This window comes from Chrysemys picta, chromosome 18, assembly GCF_011386835.1.
Source record: "Chrysemys picta bellii isolate R12L10 chromosome 18, ASM1138683v2, whole genome shotgun sequence".
Classification (NCBI taxonomy): Eukaryota; Metazoa; Chordata; order Testudines; family Emydidae; genus Chrysemys; species Chrysemys picta.
In genome coordinates this window covers 9,155,421-9,178,576 of record NC_088808.1, presented here as the reverse complement: position 1 = coordinate 9,178,576, position 23,156 = coordinate 9,155,421, and the positions used below count along the sequence as shown (strand labels likewise).

The 23,156-nt window shown below is 45.1% G+C and overlaps 1 protein-coding gene across 16 annotated transcripts in view; it reads left to right on the top strand.

Moving 5' to 3' along the window:
* Window positions 1–23,156, top strand: part of TNC (tenascin C) — a 96,361-nt gene that overhangs the window by 57,661 nt on the left and 15,544 nt on the right. For 6 of the 16 annotated variants that reach the window (XM_024107481.3, XM_024107480.3, XM_042859691.2 and 3 more), the window contains 7 exons: window positions 2,448–2,720; window positions 6,054–6,326; window positions 7,681–7,953; window positions 10,133–10,408; window positions 14,977–15,249; window positions 16,751–17,023; window positions 22,546–22,668. In XM_024107481.3, coding sequence (XP_023963249.2) covers window positions 2,448–2,720; window positions 6,054–6,326; window positions 7,681–7,953; window positions 10,133–10,408; window positions 14,977–15,249; window positions 16,751–17,023; window positions 22,546–22,668 — 1,764 coding nt within the window. The remainder of the gene's footprint in view (window positions 1–2,447; window positions 2,721–6,053; window positions 6,327–7,680; window positions 7,954–10,132; window positions 10,409–14,976; window positions 15,250–16,750; window positions 17,024–22,545; window positions 22,669–23,156) is intronic. The other 10 variants (XM_024107484.3, XM_065572624.1, XM_024107482.3 and 7 more) reach the window with 8 other exon arrangements.

Below are 23,156 nucleotides of genomic sequence, written 5' to 3'. Positions count from 1 at the left end.
TCAGCTATTTACAAGACACATGGAAATAGCAGGATATGTGACTGGGTTTTGTTTGGATTTTGATCCAAACAAAAGGAAGATTGCAAGGAGGTAGTATCTGGCAGTGTTTCCATGGAAGTGATGATGTCTGAAGGGGAAAAAAAGATTGTAACACATTGTGAGTGGGTTTTCAAAGTTTTTAAACAGCCTCTTATTTTCCTTTAGTACATTCATTTCTCCCTGAACAATACAACAGTAAAAGGAAACAATCGTCTAAACTGAGTGCAATTCACTAATGATCAAGTACCAAGATACAAATGTACAGTTGGAGAAATAGACAATAGACTAGCGATACTCCCAGTCCACATACCAGTACCAAAATCACTGTCTGTGTGAGACAAAGGATTTACCCAAGCCATGGCTACCCCAGGAATGGTTAGAACAGTCTCATCTTTTTCTATGATGTGTTACATCTTTTTTTTTTTAACCTAAGTAACATCATCTCTTCCTTTCACTCCCCGTGTCATGGTCATCTCCGTTGTCATGTATAGTCCAGGCTTTATGGGTGAGGCTGGCTGAGCGCCCCAGCAATCAGAATTGGTGCGTTGCATGATTTGTGTTTGAGAACAGGAGAGCATGATGGGAGCTGGATGCATTTCCAGATCAGACATGCATGTCCCTGAACAGGAAACGGAAAGGAAAAGTGTTTTTGTGAGCCTGCGTCTTGGAAGAGAATGGAAATTGAACGTTATGTTCAGGGAAATCTGAATGGCTTTTAAGTTGTTATGGCATTTGCAAAATAGATAATGTTTTTCCTTGAAAGACTTTGCTGTGACTTGATTTCTTTTTTGGGGGGGAGGGGGTGTATTTTGATTTTAAAGGAATGTCTTATTTAACTCTACTGCCATCAAATGATCACTGATTTCTTTTCCAGCCTGCATTCTCCCTTTCCAGCTGAACAGTGCTACCTAGCCAGGATTTGCATTATATCATAATGCGTGTCTGATCCCTATTTTCATTCAAACAGCTCATGCAAAGTTCTTGAGCAGCATTGATGTGAAAAGTGACTCTACATTGTCATCTCTCCAGGGTCACAGGGGGATGGGAGGCAGCTGGTTGGTGCTTCAGTGGACCTGAGTGATACCACTTTCCTATACAGAGATATAGGGCCTGAGTATTCATAAATCCGGTTAAGTCAATGGGTGCTCCTAATGGCTAGGCATTTCTGAAAATTGAGCCCATGGTGTATCCATTAGGGCATGCAATACACGCAAGCACACACACACTATGTGCAACCCTTACTTTACATGATGAGCAACTACACAAGTAATCTCATTGGGCCTGCTTCTCATTTAGACTAACGTCCCTTTACACCACCCTGCCTTAAAATGGGTGCACGCCTTTAAAGCACCTTCCACCAATGTGGCTTAAAGGAACCTTGAGTATAACTGAAAACCAGGTCCTGGTGGAACATCTCTCACGAGTAAGTGCTCAGTAACGTGTGTAAAGGGGTGCACAATCAGGCCCTGTCATCATTATTACGGCTGTCTTACCTTGATTTCAGCCATGCAAAGAAGAGAGAAAAGAGCTATGGAAAGGGCCCAGTCCGAAAGTTAGCCACAGATTAAAAGAGGAGATTCCCCATGCATAACCAACAGATAAGAAGATGCTATTTTCCAGCGTGACTTTGAAAAGCTTAATGTCTGTCAGTTGTCTTCCCTCACCACAGGAAGGCTTTCTATAGCATGTCCCTGAGATTCTTATTTTGAAGTAATAAGCTTGTAGTTTTAAAGAAGTTATTGTTATCTGCCCTCATTAAACTTGTGTTAACCACAATTAGGCCCACAATTAGGGCAAATCTCTAAAGATGGGCAGGTACAGGCGGAGAAACCACTATTCATGCTTTGTCATTTTGAATTAGGAATTGATTTTTTTTAAAACACAAACAAACAAACAAAACCAACCTTTCTTCAAGTGGACACCATTAAAAACATAAAATTCACAGCCCTCGGTACTTACATGAACTTCTGTATCTGTCTAACCTTGGAACGGGAAATACTGCGGGATCACAATCACGTTAGAGTGGCGAGCATTGAATTATTAATGGCAGCTGTAAAATGGTTATAGAAATACTGACTTGCCTTATAAGGAGCCTTAATTAATGTTTGTAAAATGCTCTAAGCGCCAAAGCTGCCTCCTACATGAAATATTATAGTATTAAAATGATGATTATTTATTATTGTTGCTCTCGCCTTGTTGTACGGCTCTGCATTGCCAAGTCTCTGAAGGAAACTTTCCACTGAGTTACCAAGGACAGACATAAATCTATAAGTGTGTGTTATAGTGCATATAGGTACACTAATTATAACTGAAATTCATTAGCATGGAAAGTCATCAGGTAGCACCCCAATTATTGGTTACTTTAATCTGTAATTTGAGTAACTAATTGACTCTCTGTCCTTATTCAGAGGAGGAACCTGAGCTCGGAAAGTTAACAGTATCGAAGGTTAGATGGGATGGTTTCCAACTCAACTGGACAGCAGCAGAAGGGGCCTATGAGACTTTTGTCATCCAGGTGCAGGATCCAAACAATCCAGAAGAAACTTGGAATCTCACAGTCACAGGCAGCCTGCGCTTTGTGACTGTTACTGGCCTCAAGGCTAACATGCCCTACACTGTCACCCTTTATGGTGTGATTCAGGGCTACAGGACCAAACCCCTTTCTGTTAACACCACAACAGGTACCCTTTCTAATTCATTCATCACTTTCCATGCTCCTTCCTTCTTTGCAGAGAGGCATATAGGCCAGAGCTATTACAGAGTCCAGTGAGAGCTTGAATGTCTGCATTCTTTTGCATGAGCACCCTTAATCCTAGAGGCTTATCAAAGCTTGGCTGAACATATCATGCTTGGAAATGTCTCATGATGATCAGATTTTCTAGTGAGAGTCTCAGGGCCACTATGCTGTCATTTGCTTTCAGGAGCTCCCATGTGTCCTTTTGTTTGCTTATTTTACTCACTTCTCTGGTTGCAAGACCCAAATGTCCATTGCACATGATCAGAAAGAGCAGACATTGCCTTGTGAAAGCTGTGAAAACTTGACTTTATAGCCCAGATACTCAAGGCATTAAGCACTTGTGTTTTTTTGGATTCCAAAAGTTATTTCCTAAACAATGCACAAAAAACAATATGGAATTACTGCTATGGGGTGATCTCATGTATTGGGCTGTTAACCAGTATGACTCTGTTACTGCTCTCCCAATGTGTAAATCAGGAGTAACTTCACTAAAGTCAACAGAATTACACCGGTGTAAAGCTGGTGTAGGTGAGAGGAGACTCAGGCTTTAAACCACCAAAAATTGCCTAAAATTATCAATAATAATGAAAGTAATTTTTATGACTCATCTGTGCACCTTTCACGGATCTGCATTCACCTTTCAGTGATGTAAATATGATATCTGGGTTGGTGAAAAGCAGAGATGGGCACTAGTCCCCACATTCCTCTCCAGATCTTGCATCCCTCAAAGCTCAAAGATGTTCCATGGTTTGGGTTGAGGCCTATCGCTCATAAATAAAAAATAACATTGTTTTAATGATCTACAAAACTCTAAATCAGGGGTAAGCAACCTATGGCACATGTGCCGAAGGCAGCATGCGAGCTGATTTTCAGTGGCGCTCACACTGCCCGGGTCCTGGCCACTGGTCCGGGGGGCTCTGCATTTTAATTTAATTTTAAATGAAGCTTCTTAAACATTTTAAAAACCTTATTTACTTTACATACAAAATAGTTTCATTCTATATTATAGACTTATAGAAAGAGACCGTCTAAAAAGTTAAAATGTATGACTGGCACGCGAAACCTTAAATTAGACTGAATAAATGAAGACTTGGCACATCACTTCTGAAAGGTTGCCGACCCCCTAGACCACATGTTCCACCTGCCCGGTCAGCTATTTGATTTTTTTTCCCTTCCAATTTGGATTTTGTCCCTCATCTTCACCTTGCAGGGTTTTTTTATTTGCTCTACCTGCTCTGTACTTGCAATGGATTGCAACCACTCTCGTTTAGCTATGCCTTGGGAATATTTCTCCTAGAATACAGTGCACTTCTATCGTAACAAGTCAAACATACCCTTCCTTGGATTGTTCCATGCCACTGCCGCTTCTAGATACTTAGGCTATAAATAATGGGACTTTCTATATCTCATTTACTCAGTGACAATGGCTGAGACGCAGTGGCTCTTCCATCAGATGCAGAAATGATCTGTTTCAGAACCCATCCTTAAAGCCCTTTGTAACCTGCTGCCACTTCTCTCTAGCTTGGAGGATGGCTCAGACTTACTCGTTTGCTCTCTCTGGGCACATTTTATCCAGCAGCTAGAAGGAACTAGGAAAATGTATAACTGAATTACCAAAATGAGGATGCACTGTTTGCTTGTTGCGGTGGTGCGTTACATGACTTGGCTTGGCTAGAGTGGTTTTTATGACATGAATTGCTTGCTTTGCGCTGTATACTGCCATTGACTTTTCACTAAAAGCTTCCATCAAGAGTTCTGAGTATGGGTTGATATCAGATTATAGTCTAGGCACAATGGCGATAAATCTCCTTTAGGTGGAGAAAGTAAACTTTAGGGGGCTAAAAAGAAAACAGACCCCAGCTCAAGCCTGGACATCTGCTATTTTTAGCCCTGTAGAGCAAATCCAAATCTGTAGACTTAGGCTCTGAGACTCGCTGCCACGGGTTTGTGCTTACCATGTAGACCAGAGGTAGGCAACACGCAAGCTGATTTTCAGTGGCACTCACACTGCCCGGGTCCTGGCCACCGGTCTGGGGGACTCTGCATTTTAATTTACTTTTAAATGAAGCTTCTTAAACATTTTAAAAACCTTATTTACTTTACATACAACAATAGTTTAGTTCTATATTATAGACTTATAGAAAGAAACCTTCTAAAACCGTTAAAATGTATGACTGGCACGCGAAACCTTAAATTAGAGTGAATAAATGAAGACTCGGCACACCACTTTTGAAAGGTTGCCGACCTCTGATGTAGACATATCCACAGCGTCCTGCCGAAGTATGGCTTATGCATTGCTCTGTCTCTCTTAGTTTAATGGAAACAGCAGAGGACACCTTACTTGGGTTTTCCCTTCTATTCCAGTCACACTCACCACCTGGCTTTTCAAGACTTCTTTCCGGGGGATTTTCCATTGTCAGAATGTTCTGCGCCTTTTGGGGGCCTGTCAGGGATGTCTGCAGAAGGGAAGGAAGCCCCAGGGAGCTACCACAGCTTTGTACTTTGGCTCAAGCTCCAGGACTAGATGCCAACTTTCGTGTGTTTTAAACAGGAAGGGAGAGAGGAAAAGCTCAAATGAAACTCGACCCTTTCTCCTTGACCAAGCCATGGATCTAGTTTCAGCTTCTCTTAAAACAGTGACGTGTATTCTCCAAGTCTTTAAGGCCCTCAGTGTGTTCTTACGCATCTGCTTTCATGCTCAGACCTCGAAGGGTACATCTACACTGCAGTTGGGAATGTGTTTCCCAGTCTTAGTAAACAGACATGCCTTAGCTCGGCGTGAGCTAGCACACTAAAAATGGCAGAGTAGCAGCGGGGAGCATAGGGGGAGGCTTGGGCTAGCCATCCAAGTAGGTACCCCGAGGGGCCATGTGGGTTGGTATTCAGGTGACTCGCCTGAGCAGCTGCCGATGCTACCCCAGCTACACTGCTATTTTTAGCAGATTAGCTTGAGTACAGCTAGTGTGGGTCTGTCTACCTGCACTGAGGAGCAGGTCCCAGCTGCAGTGAAGACCTACTGAAAGATGCTTGGCTGCGCTCAGAAGCATGGACGACCACTGCAGTCTTACAGCTTCCATCTATGCGGCATTGTTAGACGCTTTCTCTTTTTGACTTTCTTCCCCTTCGCTCATGTCCGCTTGCAGCAACCTGTTATTCCAACCCTCCATTCCCCTTTTCAACGTAGAACTCTGGCAGCTGTAGATGCAAGCACAGCATTGCTGAACATAAGGCTTTAGAGGGGGCATCTAATTCTCACTCATTTTGTTTTCCTCTTTAGCAGCAGAACCCGAAGTTGGTGAACTAATGGTTTCCAGCATTACCCCCGAAAGCTTCCACCTTTCCTGGACAGCCCCGGATGAGGCCTTCAAGACCTTTACCATTGAAATTATTGATTCTAGCAGGTTACTGGAGCCCATGGAGTACAACATTTCAGGCAACTTAAGGACTGCTCATATCTCAGGGCTTTCCCCCAAAACTGATTTTATTGTCTACCTCTCTGGGAGCACGGGTGATTTCCGCACAAAGACAATAAGTGCTGCAGCTACTACAGGTATATAAACCTACCTCACATACTAACTCGGCTTTCTCCTAACTCTTCTTTACAGGACCTGACCTTTCCCACACCCTTACCTTCCCCAGCCATCCACCCGGCACCAAATCCTCTACCTCACCCTACAACGCCTTCTGATGAAGAGCTGCAGGCATTATTTTAACCTGTAAAATTATGTTTAACCCGCCCGTCCAGTGCAGGGAAAGGTAACCACGGCGACGAGCGGTGTTCTTATTCACAACAGAAAAAAATCAGCTTTCTTTCCTCTCGGCTTCATCTGAGCAGGGGCCACTTCTGGTACAGAGGAGAACCTCCACAAGTTTGCTCAGGGGCTGAGCGTGGAGCCAATACTTCTCTAGGCACACCTCAGCATTGCAACATGTGTTCGTATCTGTTAGGTTGCATTTAGGGGGGTTATTTCTCTTGAATAGGCAGATGTGTAGGCAAAGGTTTTTTTACTTTTTGAATGGGATTTGGGTGAAATTGACTCCATGGCAGAGGAATTATATAAGGCCTATGCACGACTGTAATCCCATTTAAAACCTCAGATTAGGTTTTACATGGGACTGAAGTGGTTCACGGCCCTGGGCTGGCTGGCTGCACAGGTATGGATTTTGCTCTTAGCCTGAAGTTTCACATCTGGATCTCTCTGTAGCACAGTCGTTCAAAGGAAAGAAGGAATCCTATCGTTGTACAAAAGTAGATGAATTACTCAAGGGGAGGGGGGGGTACTGTATCACAGGCAGCGATCGTTTATTACCCATGTTGACTCCATTCATATGACCTCTGCAAATGGTTCCCTGCACAAAGTTATCTCAAAACAAGGTGCCTGCATTAACCTTGTGACCAATTATACAAGTAATGCAGGTTATATCTCCTCACAGATTGCCAGGAATAGACCTTGCTTTATCTTAAAATCTGTATACGTTGGAGGAATTGTAACAATGTGATGCTGCTGCTGACGTGGTTGACAGACAGTTCTATGGAACTTTAGGATGCCAGTCGCAGTTCAACATAATATGAAGAATCTGTGATCAAGTCAATAGCAGATACATTTGTAAGCGGGGAGTGGGATCCCGGCAGAGGGATGAATTAGGGTTTCTCAGCCTGGGGATCATGACCCCCAGGAGGATTACAAACAGGTGTCAGTGGGTCAAAATCATGCTGCCCATGCTGCTCATACTACTAAATGGGAGGGGGATCCTGGTGAGATTTTGGCTAAGATGATAGGGGTCCTGGTGCAGAAAATGTGATTAAATCGGTCTTTTCCATCTCTGACTCCTCTGACATTGATTTGATTTGATTTTTGGTTCTAATAATTCCAACACATTTCCATTTGTTTTTCTTCCTCTAGTAGACGAACCTCTCCTTAGCAAACTCACTGTCTCAAACGCTACCTCAGACCGTGTGTCCCTCACATGGGAAGCTCAGGATGCCGCCTTTGATCGCTTTGTTTTAGAAGTTATAAACTCTGACTTGCCTTTGGATTCTCTGGTGCACACGGTGCCAGGGGCTTCACGGAGTTTTGTAATCACCAACCTAAGAGCCGCCACTAATTACACTGTCCAACTGCATGGTCTAGTTGATGACCAAGGTGCTCAGACTTTGACAGCACTGGTTACCACAGGTATTTCACCTTCCAGATTTACTTTTTCTATTCTTTCTTTTCCTGTCCACCAAACTGCTCTAGAACGTGGCTCCAAAGTGACATCACTTTTCCTCATCTAGATGGCCCTCGTTAGTAAATTAAAGAAAGGGTCACTAGGGGGACAGGTTGGAATAAGCTGAATCCAAGACTGCTTTGAAAGTAGCGGATCTGGGACCTTGGAAATGGCTGAAAAGTGTCCCCAGAATTAAGGAAGCACAATGGTAAACCTTTGATTGGTTTATTTATATATACACTTATCTGCAAGCTCTCTGTATATATAACTGAATTGCTCCAGATGATTCTCTCTGGAACATCCTTGCATTTGACTTGGAATACTCTTTGTGTTCATTCCACACCCTCTCTCCTCATTTGCCTGTGATCTTTCTTATCACGGGAATGGGCGCTATGTCCTTGTCATACCAGAAAGGCAACTGCATGCCATTTTGGTTCTTTGTTTGTAAAGGTCAAATGTCTCTCATGGCATTTGTATCTTTTACTGGTGCTTTGGGTAGCATGTTAAATGACCAACAGGAACTGCATGGAGTGGTCCAGTTATTTAGTGCTGGTACCAAGAGTTTTTTTCTGCCTGGCATCTTTCCCCATCCCCCCAGCAGTGAGCTGGGATTGAAAAGGAAGTCCATCCCTTCTTGATGTTCGGCCCTGTACACTATCACTTGCACGGGTGCCAGTGAGTCTTGTAGGGGAATGGGCACCACAGTGCCTTCCAGGGGATGCCAGAGCCTTTCCAACGCTGATGGTGACTACCGGATGTTGGGAGCTCACTAAGCCTTGCCTGGAGGGATTTTCAACTTGTGCTGCATGTAGTAACCTTTGAAATCGGGATGCCATGACACGGGCCTGCCTGAGCTGGGTGCGAATGGCATGTGAAGGAATGTGCCCGTTTCGGGTTCGGTGTGGAAAAGATTGTTCTCTTCAACCTGCATGCAGGACTGAGTGCCCCATGCCTGGTTTCACCACATTCTCCCTTACGTATGTTTGCATCTTGAATACTTTCTGATCTCCCCAGGCACCGAGCTCTCGCCATGACAACTTCATTACCAACCATGCTGGCTCTGCATGATGACAGTCCCAGCATGCATCCTTAATTGGGGTCACTGAGCTGTCCCTGCTCCTGGACTAGACCAAGGCAGCAGAGAGGATGGGGAACAAACTCTCCTGGCCCATTTAACCTAAGTCTTGGGTGGGTAAATTGCGGTAACTTACATCAGTTCATATGTCAATTAATTATAGGTCGCTCTCTGTTCTTTAATCGTTCTGTTGTTGTCATGATTACGTCCCCCAGGGTGAGTCACTTACCCAATAACCCCCCCTGAATATCACTGACTCCATTTAACCAACACTTTCATGTCCCCAAAACATTTTAACAAATGGGGTTTCAATAGATTCCTCATTGTTGAATTATGTGAAAGCTGGATGGATTTGACTCCAATTTCCCAAGTTATTCCTTTGAGGATGAGAATGAAATTTATGCCAAAAGGGAATATTTTTCCCTAAGAAGAATTATAAAGGCCTGAAAAAGGGGGTTGCAGTGATCTTGTGTCCTCCATTCAGTGGTCCACAGTGGGACCTGGTGAATGGGGTGCTGCCACTGGCCTGCTGTATGAGCTTGGACAAATCTCTTAATTCACTTGTGCCTCAGTTTCCCCATCTGGACAGTGGGGATAATGATCCTGACCTGCTTGGTAAAGCACTTTAACATGAAGTGTCCCATAATTTAGAGAGTTGGCCTTCTGCAAAAGTAATCACGCTTCAGATTTGTGCAGTCATCGAGCGCCTAATTTTCAGAGGTTCTAAGCCTCTGCAGTTCCCTTGGATTTCACGGGGAGTTGTGTGCGCTTAGCACTTCCGCAAATCAGGCCCAAGTTTAGACCAGACCACTGAATATATTTAACAGTAAACAAAAAAGAGCAAGAAAAAAAATTAAAACTAATAAACACCTGCAAGAGGTTAAATTAAAAGCCCTTTTCAATGGCTATTTGTAATGCCCAGCTCCTTGTTTCTTCACCCATTGCTCAGCAGATGGTAAAGGCCGGCTGTGTTTCTCTACACCCTTCAATAGCCATAACTCTCTTCTGCTACTAAGCACCGCCCTGCTCTAAGTAATGCTTTCTCTTCCCCTGTGTTCCTTTTCCTTCAGAGGCCAAGCCACAGCTGGGCACGCTCACACTCACAAACGTTACCCCCGACAGCTTCAACCTCTCATGGACCGCGAGAGATGGGCCTTTTGCAAAGTTTGTTATAAATGTTAGAGATTCCTATGCAACCCACGCGCCGCAGGAGCTTACGGTGTCAGGAAGGGCCCGCAGCGCTCGCATCTCAGGCCTGGCAGATTGCACTGGCTATGATATTAACATTCAGGGCACCACCAATGCAGGGGTCCACACAGAGCCCCTCACTGCTTTTGTCGTGACAGGTACCCGTTTAAAGGCTGCTGCTTTGTGTGTGTGTGTTTTTTGTGTAAAAAAAGAACAACCACCACCAAACATTGATTAATGTGGAGGAAAGGAGAGAACTGTGTTGGCTGTTTCCCTGTGAAACTGAGTAATGTTGACACTTAAAGAGATCGTCCAGTTTTAGGGCGAGGGAGGGGAGAACAGGTTCAGGTGAATTAAGAACCCATCCAAATCTTTATTCCTAACTTCAGCTGCAATTAACCTTCCTCTCTGAGCTTTCAAAAAATAAGGTTAACTTCACAGGCCCATTTATCTAACCTGAATGCCTTCTAGGCCTCTTTTCAACTACTGGATATTTAGAGCAGTCCAGGCCTTTAAAATTCTGCCTGTCCTCCATGGTCAGTTCCACTGAATAACACTAATCATCTGTGAGATGGGCATCTCCTTTCTGCATGACACAGGGCGATTGAAAGGGCCAGGACTTCAGGCACCCTCATGCCTATTTAAGAATCAGAGAATATCAGGGTTGGAAGGGACCTCGGGAGATCATCTAGTCCAGCCCCCTGCTCAAAGCAGGACCAATCCCCAGACAGTTTTTTTTTTTTACACCCCAGTTTCCTAAATGGCCCCCTCAAGGACTGAACTCACAACCCTGGGTTTAGCAGGCCAATGCTCTGAGCTATCTGAACCTCTACATGTGGCAGTAAGAGAGGATGTCAAGATTCAGCCCAATTCTTGTTGCTATTTCACTCTTTACCGAGATCAGATCTAATATAATAACCCAGCAGCCATGCATGTATTATAGTGCTGCCTCCAGTCCATTTATACTCCTTGGAGACTAAGCATTCCTTGCACATCATATCACAATAACAGAGGCTGTCACTACAGCTTCTCTCCATTCTTTGTATACTTTGCCTCGACCAAACAGCCATCCTGCATGTGCATGCATCCAGAAGCTCATGTCTCATTATCTGTCCTATTCCTCCTCACTCCAGTAATACATAGAGGTAACACCCTCAGCAGAGGCATTATGCTCAGTTAGTTTCCCTTACATAAGGCAGTCTGCACAAGCACTTCACTGAAGCCCCAAGGATGCAGTTTGCACTGACTGATGGTAGAGTCTTACAAATGAACCAGTGTTTGCCTTCTCCAGTCCTGTTCTTTGCTGCTCCAAAGTACAGATGCTTCCCTATAGCAAATGTGGCATTGCTACATTTGAAGGCAACTTTCCCTGATCTAGGTAAGCATGCTATGCTCCCTGGAAACCAATGAATCCTTGTCTGCTTGTAGTGCATGTAAACCTGTTTCGAGAAATAATTTCAATGTTTCAGATCCTTTATTTATTTATCAAGGCTCCAGCAAACCAAACCCACGAGGAGTTGAATCCAGTATTTCTTGGGGATGCTCAGTAGGCGATGAGTGTAAATCCCTTAAACCACTCTGTCACAGGGCCGCCCAGAGGATTCAGGGGCCCTGGGGCAAAGCAGGGGAGCTGCGGCGCTTGTACTCACCTGGCGGCGGTCCGCGTCTTCGGCGGCATTTTGGCGGCGGGGGCCCTTTCGTTGCTCCACGTCTTCGGCAGCACTGAAGGACCCGCCACTGAAATGCCGCCGAAGACGCGGAGCAACTGAAGGGCCCCACGCCGCCAAAATGCCGCCGAAGACCCGGACCGCCGCCGGGCCAGGGCTTGCGGGGCCCCTGTGGGGCCTGGGGCAAATTGCCCCAATTGCCCCCCCCTCCGCCCTCTGGGCAGCCCTGCTCTGTCATGCTGTCTGGATCATGACCATAAGCGCCAGAGTGTCAAGAAGCAGGGCAGAGACCCCGAACTGCTTGTATGTTCTAAGCTTAGATTTCACCGACCCAGTAAAAGTATGAATTCCTAAAGGACTATAACAGTCCTACCCTGGAGTCACACACAGTCCCCTTGGTCATTCCAGTCTATTTTGCCACCCAGGCAAGCTGGACTTAGTGATAGTTGGTTGCTATACTCTTAGATCACAAAATATTCAGGTTACTCCCATTCCCAAAGGACCAGTCACTTATCCTAGGTCAATTTGTACCTTAGATCTGACACCAAAGACAACGCTTGTAGCCAATCCAATAGTAAACTATCTAAGGATTTATTAACTAAGAAAAGAAATGAAAAAGTTATTGCAAGGTTAAAGCAGGCAAACATATGCACGCAAACCAGTCTATGGTTTCAGAAGGTGACACAGTTGTAGTAGTCTGTCAGCTCTGAATGTCTTTAGGACTAACCCAGTTTGACCCTGGGGATCTCGGCTTCTCTTTTCTGTCCTGTGAGAGTCCAAACAGCAAAAGAGATGAAAATTTTTCTTGTCAGCTGTTTTTAGTTCCTTCTTCCAGAATGGAACTAGCCCTTTTGCAGGTAGCCTCTTCATGGGTGTCGGGGAGCAATTAGCAAAGTCTTTGTATTGTGATGTTCTACAATGGCCCATTTAGTTTTGATAGGCCTTCTTGATGGACAGGAAACGAACCCTCCTGGCTGGGTTCACAGTTTCAGAGCAAACATTTTTACAGTTACACAGCAAAAACTTAAATATTAACTTATAGCATGTGATAAAGAAATTGTAAGTGAGATTAGTGCAGGCAGCAACTTACAAGCATTTCACAAAGTCTAAACACTAAACACATTGTTATAATTCCAATCCCCATCTAAACCATACTAATGCACAGGTAAAACAGTCTGGTTTCCAGCATTGAATTTGTCAGTGTTCGGCTGAGGCCTAAAGCCTTGCCAAGAGCTGGCACCTGGTCTGCCCGCGTCATGCCCTCCACATGCATCAAATTCTAACAAAGCCATTGGCACATCACAATGCAGCCATCAAAGCTCGAGGATTTATAGATTATTAAGTGGCTTAATACTGTGGATGGGAGAACCTATCTGGTCTGGTACTCTGGTCCTTCCCTTGATAATAGTAAGAAATACTTCACTGTTCATGCCTAGTTTTCGAAGAGCCATGTGGCTTTTTAGTAGGGATGGGTTCAAGCCTAGAAGTTCCGATTCTGATCAAAACCCAAACTTTCCCAAAGTTTGGAAGTTGGAGGTCCGTATCCGAGCTCCTGGATCAGACTAAGGCTATGTCTACAGTTGGAGCAAGGGATGTGGTTCCCACTTAACATAGAAGTACTTGCTCTCGCTCTCCTTGAATCAGCACTCTAGAAATACTAGTGTAGCCATGAGAGCCTGGGGAGCGGCCAGCCGCAGTATGGGCTAGCCACCTCTAGTTCTTAGCTGTGGGCTACAGGTATGTTTGTACTCGGAGCAAAGCCTGTGCTGCCCCTTGCTGCTGTTTAGTGTGCTTGCTCGATGCGAAATCGCACCCGTATGTCTGTGCGAGCTGAAAGTCACACTCCGACCTCCAAGCGTAGACATGGCCTACGCTGTAGAATTCAGCTCAGAAACTTTCTCAGGTGCCTGAGCTGCGTGTTTCAGATCCACGCTTCTGGTTTGGGCCCATCTCTACTGTTCAGTGCTCTTTCTGTAGTCACACATACTGAAATGCAGGCAGGGTTATTTTGGGGTGGGTGGGTGGGAAGTCAAGGACCAAATCCACTCAACTCTTACTAGGGATAAACTTCCACGATAGCAAGTGATCATGTTGAGGAAGGATTGCAAGATTCCATGAGTGGGCCATATGAGACAGCAAAGCCAGATTTTTAAAAAAGTTTAGGGTCAAATTGCCGAGGGCTGAGCACCACCATCAGGGCTAGATCCTCAAAAATGCTCAGGACCCAGTAACTCCCACTGTGACTCCTAGGACCAGATATTCAGATGAGCTCACCAGGCTGGGCTCTTTTGAAAGCCTGACCACTTATTTTAGTGCCTCTTTTGAACCAATGGCCCTATGCCTCTGAACTTTAACTAGTGCCATTTTGGTCTGAAAACTACCAGAATAAGCATTGGAATCTCTTTAAGTTGTCAACATATCAGTTAAAGGGGAGAGAGGGGAGGAATGGTTGGCTATTAAGATTTTTAGCCAGTCTGTTCTTCAGCCATTACCTGCTGTCATTAGCTCTTGCTAGCACAATCTCTCAAAGAAACAATCCTTCAGTTGTTTAGATCTTACGCTTGCAGCGACCCATGTTGGCTTAAGCCTTGGTTCCGCTGGGTCAACCATTGGAAAGAAAAGTAGGCGATACTGGGGTGAAGTTGCGAGATATGTCAAAATTGAGGCTTGTCCCTAAAGCAATGGTGATGGAGAGGGGAGGATGGAAATAGATGTGTTATTCAAATCATTGTAAACCTCTATTATTCACAACTGATTCTGTGTGCATGTGAAATTGAAGAAATTTGTTTAAGTATCCGGGTTGGGGATTTTCAAAGGGACCTACAGGAAGTAGGCACCCAAATCCCATCGGCATGCAGTGGGAATTGAACACCTAATTTCTTTAGGCTCCTTTGAATATCCCAGCCTTGTTGTAGTGGCCATGCATTTCCATTAAATCTTGTGTTTTTCGGGGGAAACTTGTGATTGATGTTTGCTGGAAGCTGTGACATTGTCTAACTCGCAATGTTTTTGTTTTGCTTCTTTTCTTTTTTGTTTTTTTGCACCTTCCCTTCTTTTAGAGTCCATGCCCCCACTGGAAAACCTAACTGTCTCTGATATTAATCCTTATGGGTTCACGGTGTCCTGGATGGCATCGGAGAATGCCTTTGACAACTTTCTAGTAATCGTGGTGGATTCTGGCAAGCTGCTGGACCCACAGGAGTTCCTCCTTACAGGAGCCCAGCGGCAACTGGAGCTTAAAGGCCTTATTACTGGCATTGGCTATGAGGTTATGCTTTATGGTTTTGCCAAGGGGCACCAAACAAAGCCCCTAAGCACTGTGGCTGTTACAGGTATATTATCGTGGGCAAATTGTTCTTTTCCATCCTCTTTTTCATGCTTCTCTTCTCACCTGGAAGATGTTGTGTGCAATCCATTTGCAAAACAAACCATGGCTTTGCATATACTTTTTCATCATGGCTACGCATACCTCATCATGATTGAGAGGTTCACTAATGTGATCCCATTTCTACGTTTCTTGGTATTCTCTTTATGTTCTGTCTCTGTGGGGTCGAGTGGAGAAGAGTGGAACAGGGTGGAGGGGTAAATTGCTCCATGCAAGAACCTTTAGCTGGAGAAAGGAGACCAGATGCAGGAGTTCACCATGTTATAAGCCATCAGGTACCTCGGTATTCTTCAATTGTCTATCCGTCAGGACCATTCAGGAGAGTCATACTGGGCTTCCTGCCCATGGACTCCTCCCCTTCATTCTCCATGCCAATCTCACACAGAAAATAAACAAGAGGATCATTACAACCAATAGCGTTGGGCATCTCTTAACAAAGCATTGCCCGTGTTCTCATTCTCATCGTAGCTGAGTTTTTCCAGCTGCCTTTTGGCCTTATTGAACAGTTATTGTTAGCTGACTGGTTCTTTTCACCAAGTCTCAGCAACAGAATTTGCTCATTCCATGCACCAGCACAGCCCGAGTTATATGGCTGAACGTTGGTGAGAAAATAAATATGGACCTTTTATTGTGACAACTACAACCGCATTGGAGATACTGTTACACAGTTACTATTCTGGTAGCATTGCTACAGCTAATGATGTCTAGAGTACCCTGTGGGGCAGATAACCACAATAATAGTGAGAAACCATCTTAGTTAGCTGCTGGAATCCTCTTAGGTGGATTCCTCCACTAGATATTTTAGATAAACCTCTTTGGACTTAAGTGTGCAGCATTGCGGATATAAATGTTCTTGATTTCCCATTGCTGCTTCAGCATTGATTCCAAAGGAAAAGTGGGCACTGTAGTCTAGATCAGAAGTATCAAGAAGTCCAGAACCACATGCAATAATTGTTAGGAATGAAGGAACTTTTTAGTGGCTCCTCTACAGTGCTCCTATCAAAGGGGGAGAAGCAAGCAACGGTCTAGGCACAGCTGCAGATTATTAACAATGCCTTGTTTTTATTTGTCATAAAGGTCTCACAAAGGATGGGTAACTCTAGTGGAAGCCAGAGAACAAATAAACATCACTTTTACTATTATTATCTTTAATATTGTATGACAGGGGCAAATGGTGTGTATCCAGATATTTGTTCTGCTTTGGGGTATTGTAAAAGTTGGGCACTTCTACACTCACACTCAAATATATCTTGTACAGTACTTGTATAACTCCTGAATATCCAAAGTTTTTTTTTCTTTTTTTATAGCTATCAGATTATTCCAGTTTCTTTGAACTGTGGCTGGATATTTGCAGCGTGCTCTGATCTGACCTAGAGCAGGTCATATGAACTGGTAGGGGAGGGGAAATCTAATTTCATCTTCCTACTGCTATCTTCTCCTTTTTTTAGAAGCAGAACCCGAGGTTGACAACCTTCTGGTTTCAGATGCTACTCCAGGTGGCTTCCGTCTGTCCTGGACTGCAGATGATGGGGTCTTCGACAGCTTTGTTCTTAAAATCAGGGATACCGACAGGCAGTCTGACCCACGGGAACTAATTGTTCCAGGCCATGAACGCACCCAAGATATAACAGGGCTGAAGGAGGGTACTAAGTATGACATTGAACTCTATGGACTTATCAGTGGACGACGTTCCCAGCCCATAAATGCAGTAGCTACCACAGGTATTGTCTCTACAATGGAGGGAGAAAAGCATGATATGTATGTCTGTCTCTTTAATTTCTGTCCCTCTCACATCCAGTTTGACTTCTCACAAAGTTTTTAAAAGTCCTTTGCCCCCACAACTCTCACCAAGATTTCCATCTGATGGAGCATGCTCTTCTGCTTGGTCTTGTTCGCCATATTTAATACAACACAAGGAGGACTATTTCATACTTATCTGAAGACAAGCAGCATAGTCTAGTGGTTAGAGCACAGGGCTTGGGAGACAGGAGATTTGCCTTTATTGCAGGCACTGTCCATGACTTGCTATGTAACTTTGGACAGTCAGTTGTCTTCACTCTCCCGCAGTTTCCCACCTGTGAAAGATGGATGATAAAACTTACCTAACTCACAGGGCAATTGAGAGGCTACTCAATTAGGGCTTGATTTGCAAGGTTGCCAGGGGCTAAGCACCCTCAACTCACCCCGATTTTAATGGGCGATGATAATGCTCAGCAGTTCACAAGAGTCTTCAGCATTTTGCAGGATCAAGCCCTTAGTGTCTGGGAAGTGCTTTGAAGTCCTCAAATAGAGGACACTATAGATTACCTTGACTGGGAGTACAGTACCCTGGTGTCAGTGCTTACTTAACTGAGTCTTACAGTTAATGGGATCCCTAAGGAAAGAGGCAGACACAAGAGTTTATTAGTGCCATTTTGCTTTAAAAAAAAAACCAGGGCTGGATTCTACACTGTATCGTGCCACCTTTACACAGGCAGAATTCCATTGACTTTGATGGAACTAAGCTGGCACAGAAATGGAATAATGCCAGGGGCGGCTCTAGGCACCAGCGCACCAAGCATGTGCCTGGGGCAGCAAGCCGCAGTGGGCGGCCTGTCTGTCACCGTGAGGGCGGCAGTCAGGCAGCCTTCGGCGGCTTGCCTGCAGGAGGTCCGCCGGTCCCGCGGCTTCGGCGGCAATTTGGCGGCGGGTACATCGAAGGTGTGGGACCGGTGGACCTCCCACAGGCATGCCGCCAAATCCGCGTGAGCAGCGGACCACCTGCAGGCACGCCGCCAAAGGCTGCCTCACTGCCGTGCTTGGGGCGGCAAAATACATAGAGCCGCCCCTGAGTAATGCCAATGCCATGGTCCTGAAACCTGATTCCTGGGTGCCTAACTCCCGTGTGTGCCTTTCAAATCTCCCCTGGAATCCACTCTCACATCCAGGCCATTTTAAACTGCCAGAGTGGTATAAAGGGGTCTTGGTGAAAATGCGAATCAGGCCCTAAATCTGGCTTGATAACCTTTAGCCGGTGTTTGGAGAAGAAAAGAGCCAATGGTAGATCAGTGTTGGAAAGCATCCACTGAGACTGCCTGGCACCATGATTCATCTAACTGGTCCCCCATGGTCGAGGGGGAATGCACACTTGTGACCAGCTTCCAACTGATCACAACCATGTTCCTTAAGCAAACATCAAGCAAACGTACTTACGGTCTGAGGCATTTGCAATAAGCAGAACACCAATCCATCACAGACAGCCTTTTGTCAAACCACAGGTTTGACTCTCAAGAGAGGGTGATGTTTAAAGTCAGCTATACTTTTTAGCAGCATGTCCCCATTTTCACTGACTCACGGACTGTTTATGGTAAACCACCGGCAGTTATACATTTCCTCATGCCTACATTCTGATTTGGCCCTGGGAGAAAGATTTAGGAGCATGTCAGCTATTGAAGCTAATAGTCCAGAAGACAGACACCCATAAATAGCCCATGGATAATTGATAATAGAGCCGGGCCCATAAAATCCCAGTTAAATGGTTTAGGTTAACGGTTATGTCACTCCCAGCAACAGTAGCCAATGCCACCAAGAAATCTAATTAGCTTCTGTCTGTTAGACTTTCATAGCATTTCTGCGATGATGGTAAAGAAATATTTGGAGGAATTTTGACATTTCACCATTATTTTCCCTTCCAAATAGGAAGCAAAAGACAAAATAGCAACAAATGTCATGAAATGAAAACTATCAAAAAGATTTAATGGAAAATGTAGCCATTTTTGATCGAAAAGAAATAATTTGATGTGCCAAAAAGATCTTTACATTTTGTTTGGGAAAAAAAAAACAGCTGGAAACAAAAATGTCATTTTGGTTTTGAAATATTCATTCAAAATTATTTTGATTCCCCTGATTGGAAAATAGAAACATGTAGCCAAACTCAACAATTTCCTGCAGAGCATTTCCGTTTTATTGAAACTGCATTTTTGTGCAGGAAAATATTCATACAAAACTTGTTTAACCAGTTTTATGGACAGTCATTGTCGGACGAACTAGCTGACTCAGGGGACAGGGCCATAGAGCCTTTCTTGTATACCCATCAGAAAGACCAAAGATAAAGTGTCCATTTGGAAACAGAACTTCTTCTTCACACCAAGTTGTGGCCCCTCTAGCACGGCAGAGTCACACTGGCAGTGGAAGTGAACCTAAAATGCTTTGCACTGTCACTGCCCATGCTGCACCTGTGTTGTGGTTCAAGGATCTAGTCCAGTATTGACATCAACGGGACTATTCAAACAGGGAGCAATTCGCCCCGTGCAGAGAGGCACCGTACAGGTCATACATCACATAAATGCTGAGAATAGGGCACAGGTGGGGCTGAAGTGGTACTCAGGGGCGCTCCGTGCAGAGATGAATTTCACCCATGCATAAGGAAGTCAGGATCTGGTCCCACCAGAGGCTTTCAGTCCCCAGGGCTATCAATCCATCAGCTTTCAGCAGCTACTAAATTCACTTGAATTGCAAAACTAAATCAATATTATTTCCAGCTCTCTCTCATCTATGTTTTTTTCTTCTTCATTGTTTCCCCCAGATCGTGGATTTATGGCTAAATCGGCAGCAGATTTTGGTGCAGTGCACTTTTACCAAACCCAATTTGCTTTGTCTTTAAGCCCTGCCCCCACTCCCCCCTGCTCTTGTTTTTGAACAAACCCAGCAGGCCCAAGGTGGACAGCTGAGCTGTGGAGATAATTTACAGTTCTCAGGGGAGCACACATTGTTTTCTTTTCCTTTCCCTTCTACTGATTTAGTGCCCTGCTGCTGGAGCTCCCAGGAGCACCTGGAAGTCACAATCCTCTATGACTCTTTTTCCTGCAAACTCTTTCTTTGCAAGCCATTTCACCCACAGGCCTTTCTTTTTTCCTTTCACCCTACACCCTGGCTTGTCTCCACTCATCCTCTTACTATAGCTTGTGTTTGGTATTTCTCACTCTTCTGCTAATGGACTTCTCTTGTGTGGGCTATTTATTTTTGTTAACCATTATCAGGATTGTTTTTGTTACAGTCAAAAGGGCAGATTAGGACTGAAATGCTGAAAGTGAACTTTCAAGCACCAGGTGTTGTCACCCCACAGTGCTGGGAGGCCCTCATCATGCCTAAGGCCTAGTCTTCACTTACCGGCTGGTCCGGCGGCACGCCATCGATGTTCTGGGATCGATTTATCGCGTCTGGTTAAGACGCGATAAATCGATCCCGGATCGATCCCGGAAGTGCTCAGAGTCGGCGCCGGTACTCCAGCTCGCCGAGAGGAGTACGCGGCGTCGACGGGGGGAGACTTCCGGCCGCGTCTGGACCGCGGTAAGTTCGGACTAAGGTACTTCGAATTCAGCTACGTTATTAACGTAGCTGAATTTGCGTACCTTAGTCCGAAGTCCGGACTAAGTGGGGACCAGGCCTTAGATCTAATTGGTTAAAATACTGCTCAGATGTGGCAAAAATTTCGAACACGTCTTCAGACTGAATCTCTTTGACACATGTTTTTCTACTTATCTAAGTGGTGCATGCAGTCTGATTTACATGTCTGATTCCAGCCAATGTGTACACAAACTTATTAGGAGCCAGGGTTGGAAGGGCAACAGGTTTTTAACAAAAGGGCACGTGCGTGTGTGTGTGTGTGAGAGAGAGAGAGAGAGAGAGAGAGAGACTGAAACCAAAGCCTCAAAAGGTTCACAGTTCCCCCATCCCTCATAAGACCTATCTACCTCCAGTAGTTCCACCTATGCAAAAATATATATGGGGCCATATTCACTGTTATGCACTGGCTACTTTGTGTTGCTCTGGCAATGCAAATCAGCCATAAACACAGCTTAATGGCTGTGTACACACCAACCTTATTCTTACTGATTGTGAAGTGCCAACAATGCATTCAGCGCCGTACAGAACAAGACAGCGTCCAACCCAAATGAGTTTGCAGCCGAAACATCAGCTGCATTGCTCTCAATATGTACATACCTTGCCTAGGCCCCTTTAAATTCTGCTTAGCGATGCCCCCTGCTTTGGAAAGAGAGAGAGAGAGAGATGAAACAGTGGTTTTATCCATAGGAATGAAAGCCAAAAGAATTCCTTCCCTGTCCTCCTCCCTCTAAACGATTTGTTCTCTGGCTCTAAATATTCGGTCACTTCCCAGCCAGGGAATGTGGGTAAAATGCTGCTTTCATATGCAAAGCTCAAGTTCAAGCGGCTTTCAGCCGGGGGCTGTACTCTGGGGTTGAGGGGATGGAATCCTCCCCATTTTCATAAGCAGGGTGCAGGGGAGCTGCACAGCCAGACCCCAGGTGATATTGCAGCCTGTCCTAGTGGATCTATGTAATTGTGGTCCCACTGGCTGCCCCTGATCCCCTTCTGCATGCCATTACACAGAGAGAAATATAGTCCAGAATAGTGCTCCACCACGGGGAGTGAATGGTTTCTTCTACACACTGCACAGCCGGGAGGCCCTCTGGTGCCATTGGGCTACTATGTTCTCTCTGCATTCTGAACCTTCAATGATTTTGACTTGGGCTAGGAGTTACTTGGAGTTTGTGATCTTATCTGGGGCTTGATCCTGCAAGTTTCTGAGCGTCCTCCACCCCCTTTGGTATCAGCGGGAGTTGAGGGCACTCAGCCTCTCACGGGATGGAGCCCTTGATGCACCAAGACCGCAGATTCGAGACCTTTTGTGGGCTGCCTGCCTGCCTGGGACTTGGCACCAGAGCTCAGCCTCTCTCCATTTTTGAAGACTGCTGTGCCCAAATGCTTTTCAGAGTGTAAGGATGGGCTGCCTCTGATGTTCAATGTAAAACTAAAAATAGACCAAGCGAAATTGGATACAGAAAATAATGGCTAGAACAAATTCTATCCACTATAAAGTGCAAACCAAAAGATGGATCTGTTCCATAGCCCTTGCAATTATCATTATTCCCTGCTATATACTACTAATAAAGTAATATATAATAATAATACATTTAATAGCTTTTTTATGAGGCTGGACATGGCTGTAACTTTATTGGAAAACAAAATCAGAACCGATTGTTCTGAGCAGGTCATAAAATCCTTAGTTGTGTGGAAGTTTCTCTAGCGTGATGTTGAACTCGATATTTATAGCTTCAGCTCCTGGGACAGAAGGCTGAGGTCAATTGTTATTCCAGCAAAAAATGATTGATAAGCACATGCTTTAACTCTTTCTCTGTGTCTGTGTGGTGTGTTTTTCTTCTCCCTCTGACTCCACCGGCAGCTGTGGGATCGCCCAAGGCAATCAGTTTCTCTGACATTACTGAAAACTCGGCCACGGTCAGCTGGTCGCCTCCAAGGACCCGAGTGGAGAGCTTCCGGATTTCATATGTCCCCATAACAGGAGGTGAGGAAGCGGTGGGGTAGTGAAAGGAATAAGGGTGCACTGGTTAAAGAGAGTAGAGAGCAAAGGGAAGAGACTAGGGTTACGCTGGTGTCAGTCACTTGGTACACAGCAGTCTAGCCTCCATATCAGAAGGACACAGAGGTTCAATTCTCTTGCTAGCCAGCAGCTGGCAGGCACAATTAGTGTGCACTTAACCAGTTCCAGTGGGTGGACTTAGGCTTGGTCTACACTGGGAGGGGGAGGGGGAAATCGATCTAAGATACACAACTTCAACTACGAGAATAGCGTATCTTAGATCAACTTAGATTAACATACTTCGCGTCCTCGCGGCGCAGGATCGCTGGCCACCGCTCCCCCGTCGACTCCACTTCCGCCTCTTGCAGCGGTGGAGTTCTGGAGTCGACGGGGAGCGCGTTCGGGGATCGATTTATCATGGCTAAACGAGACGTGATAAATCGATCCCCGATAGATCGATCACCACCCGCCGA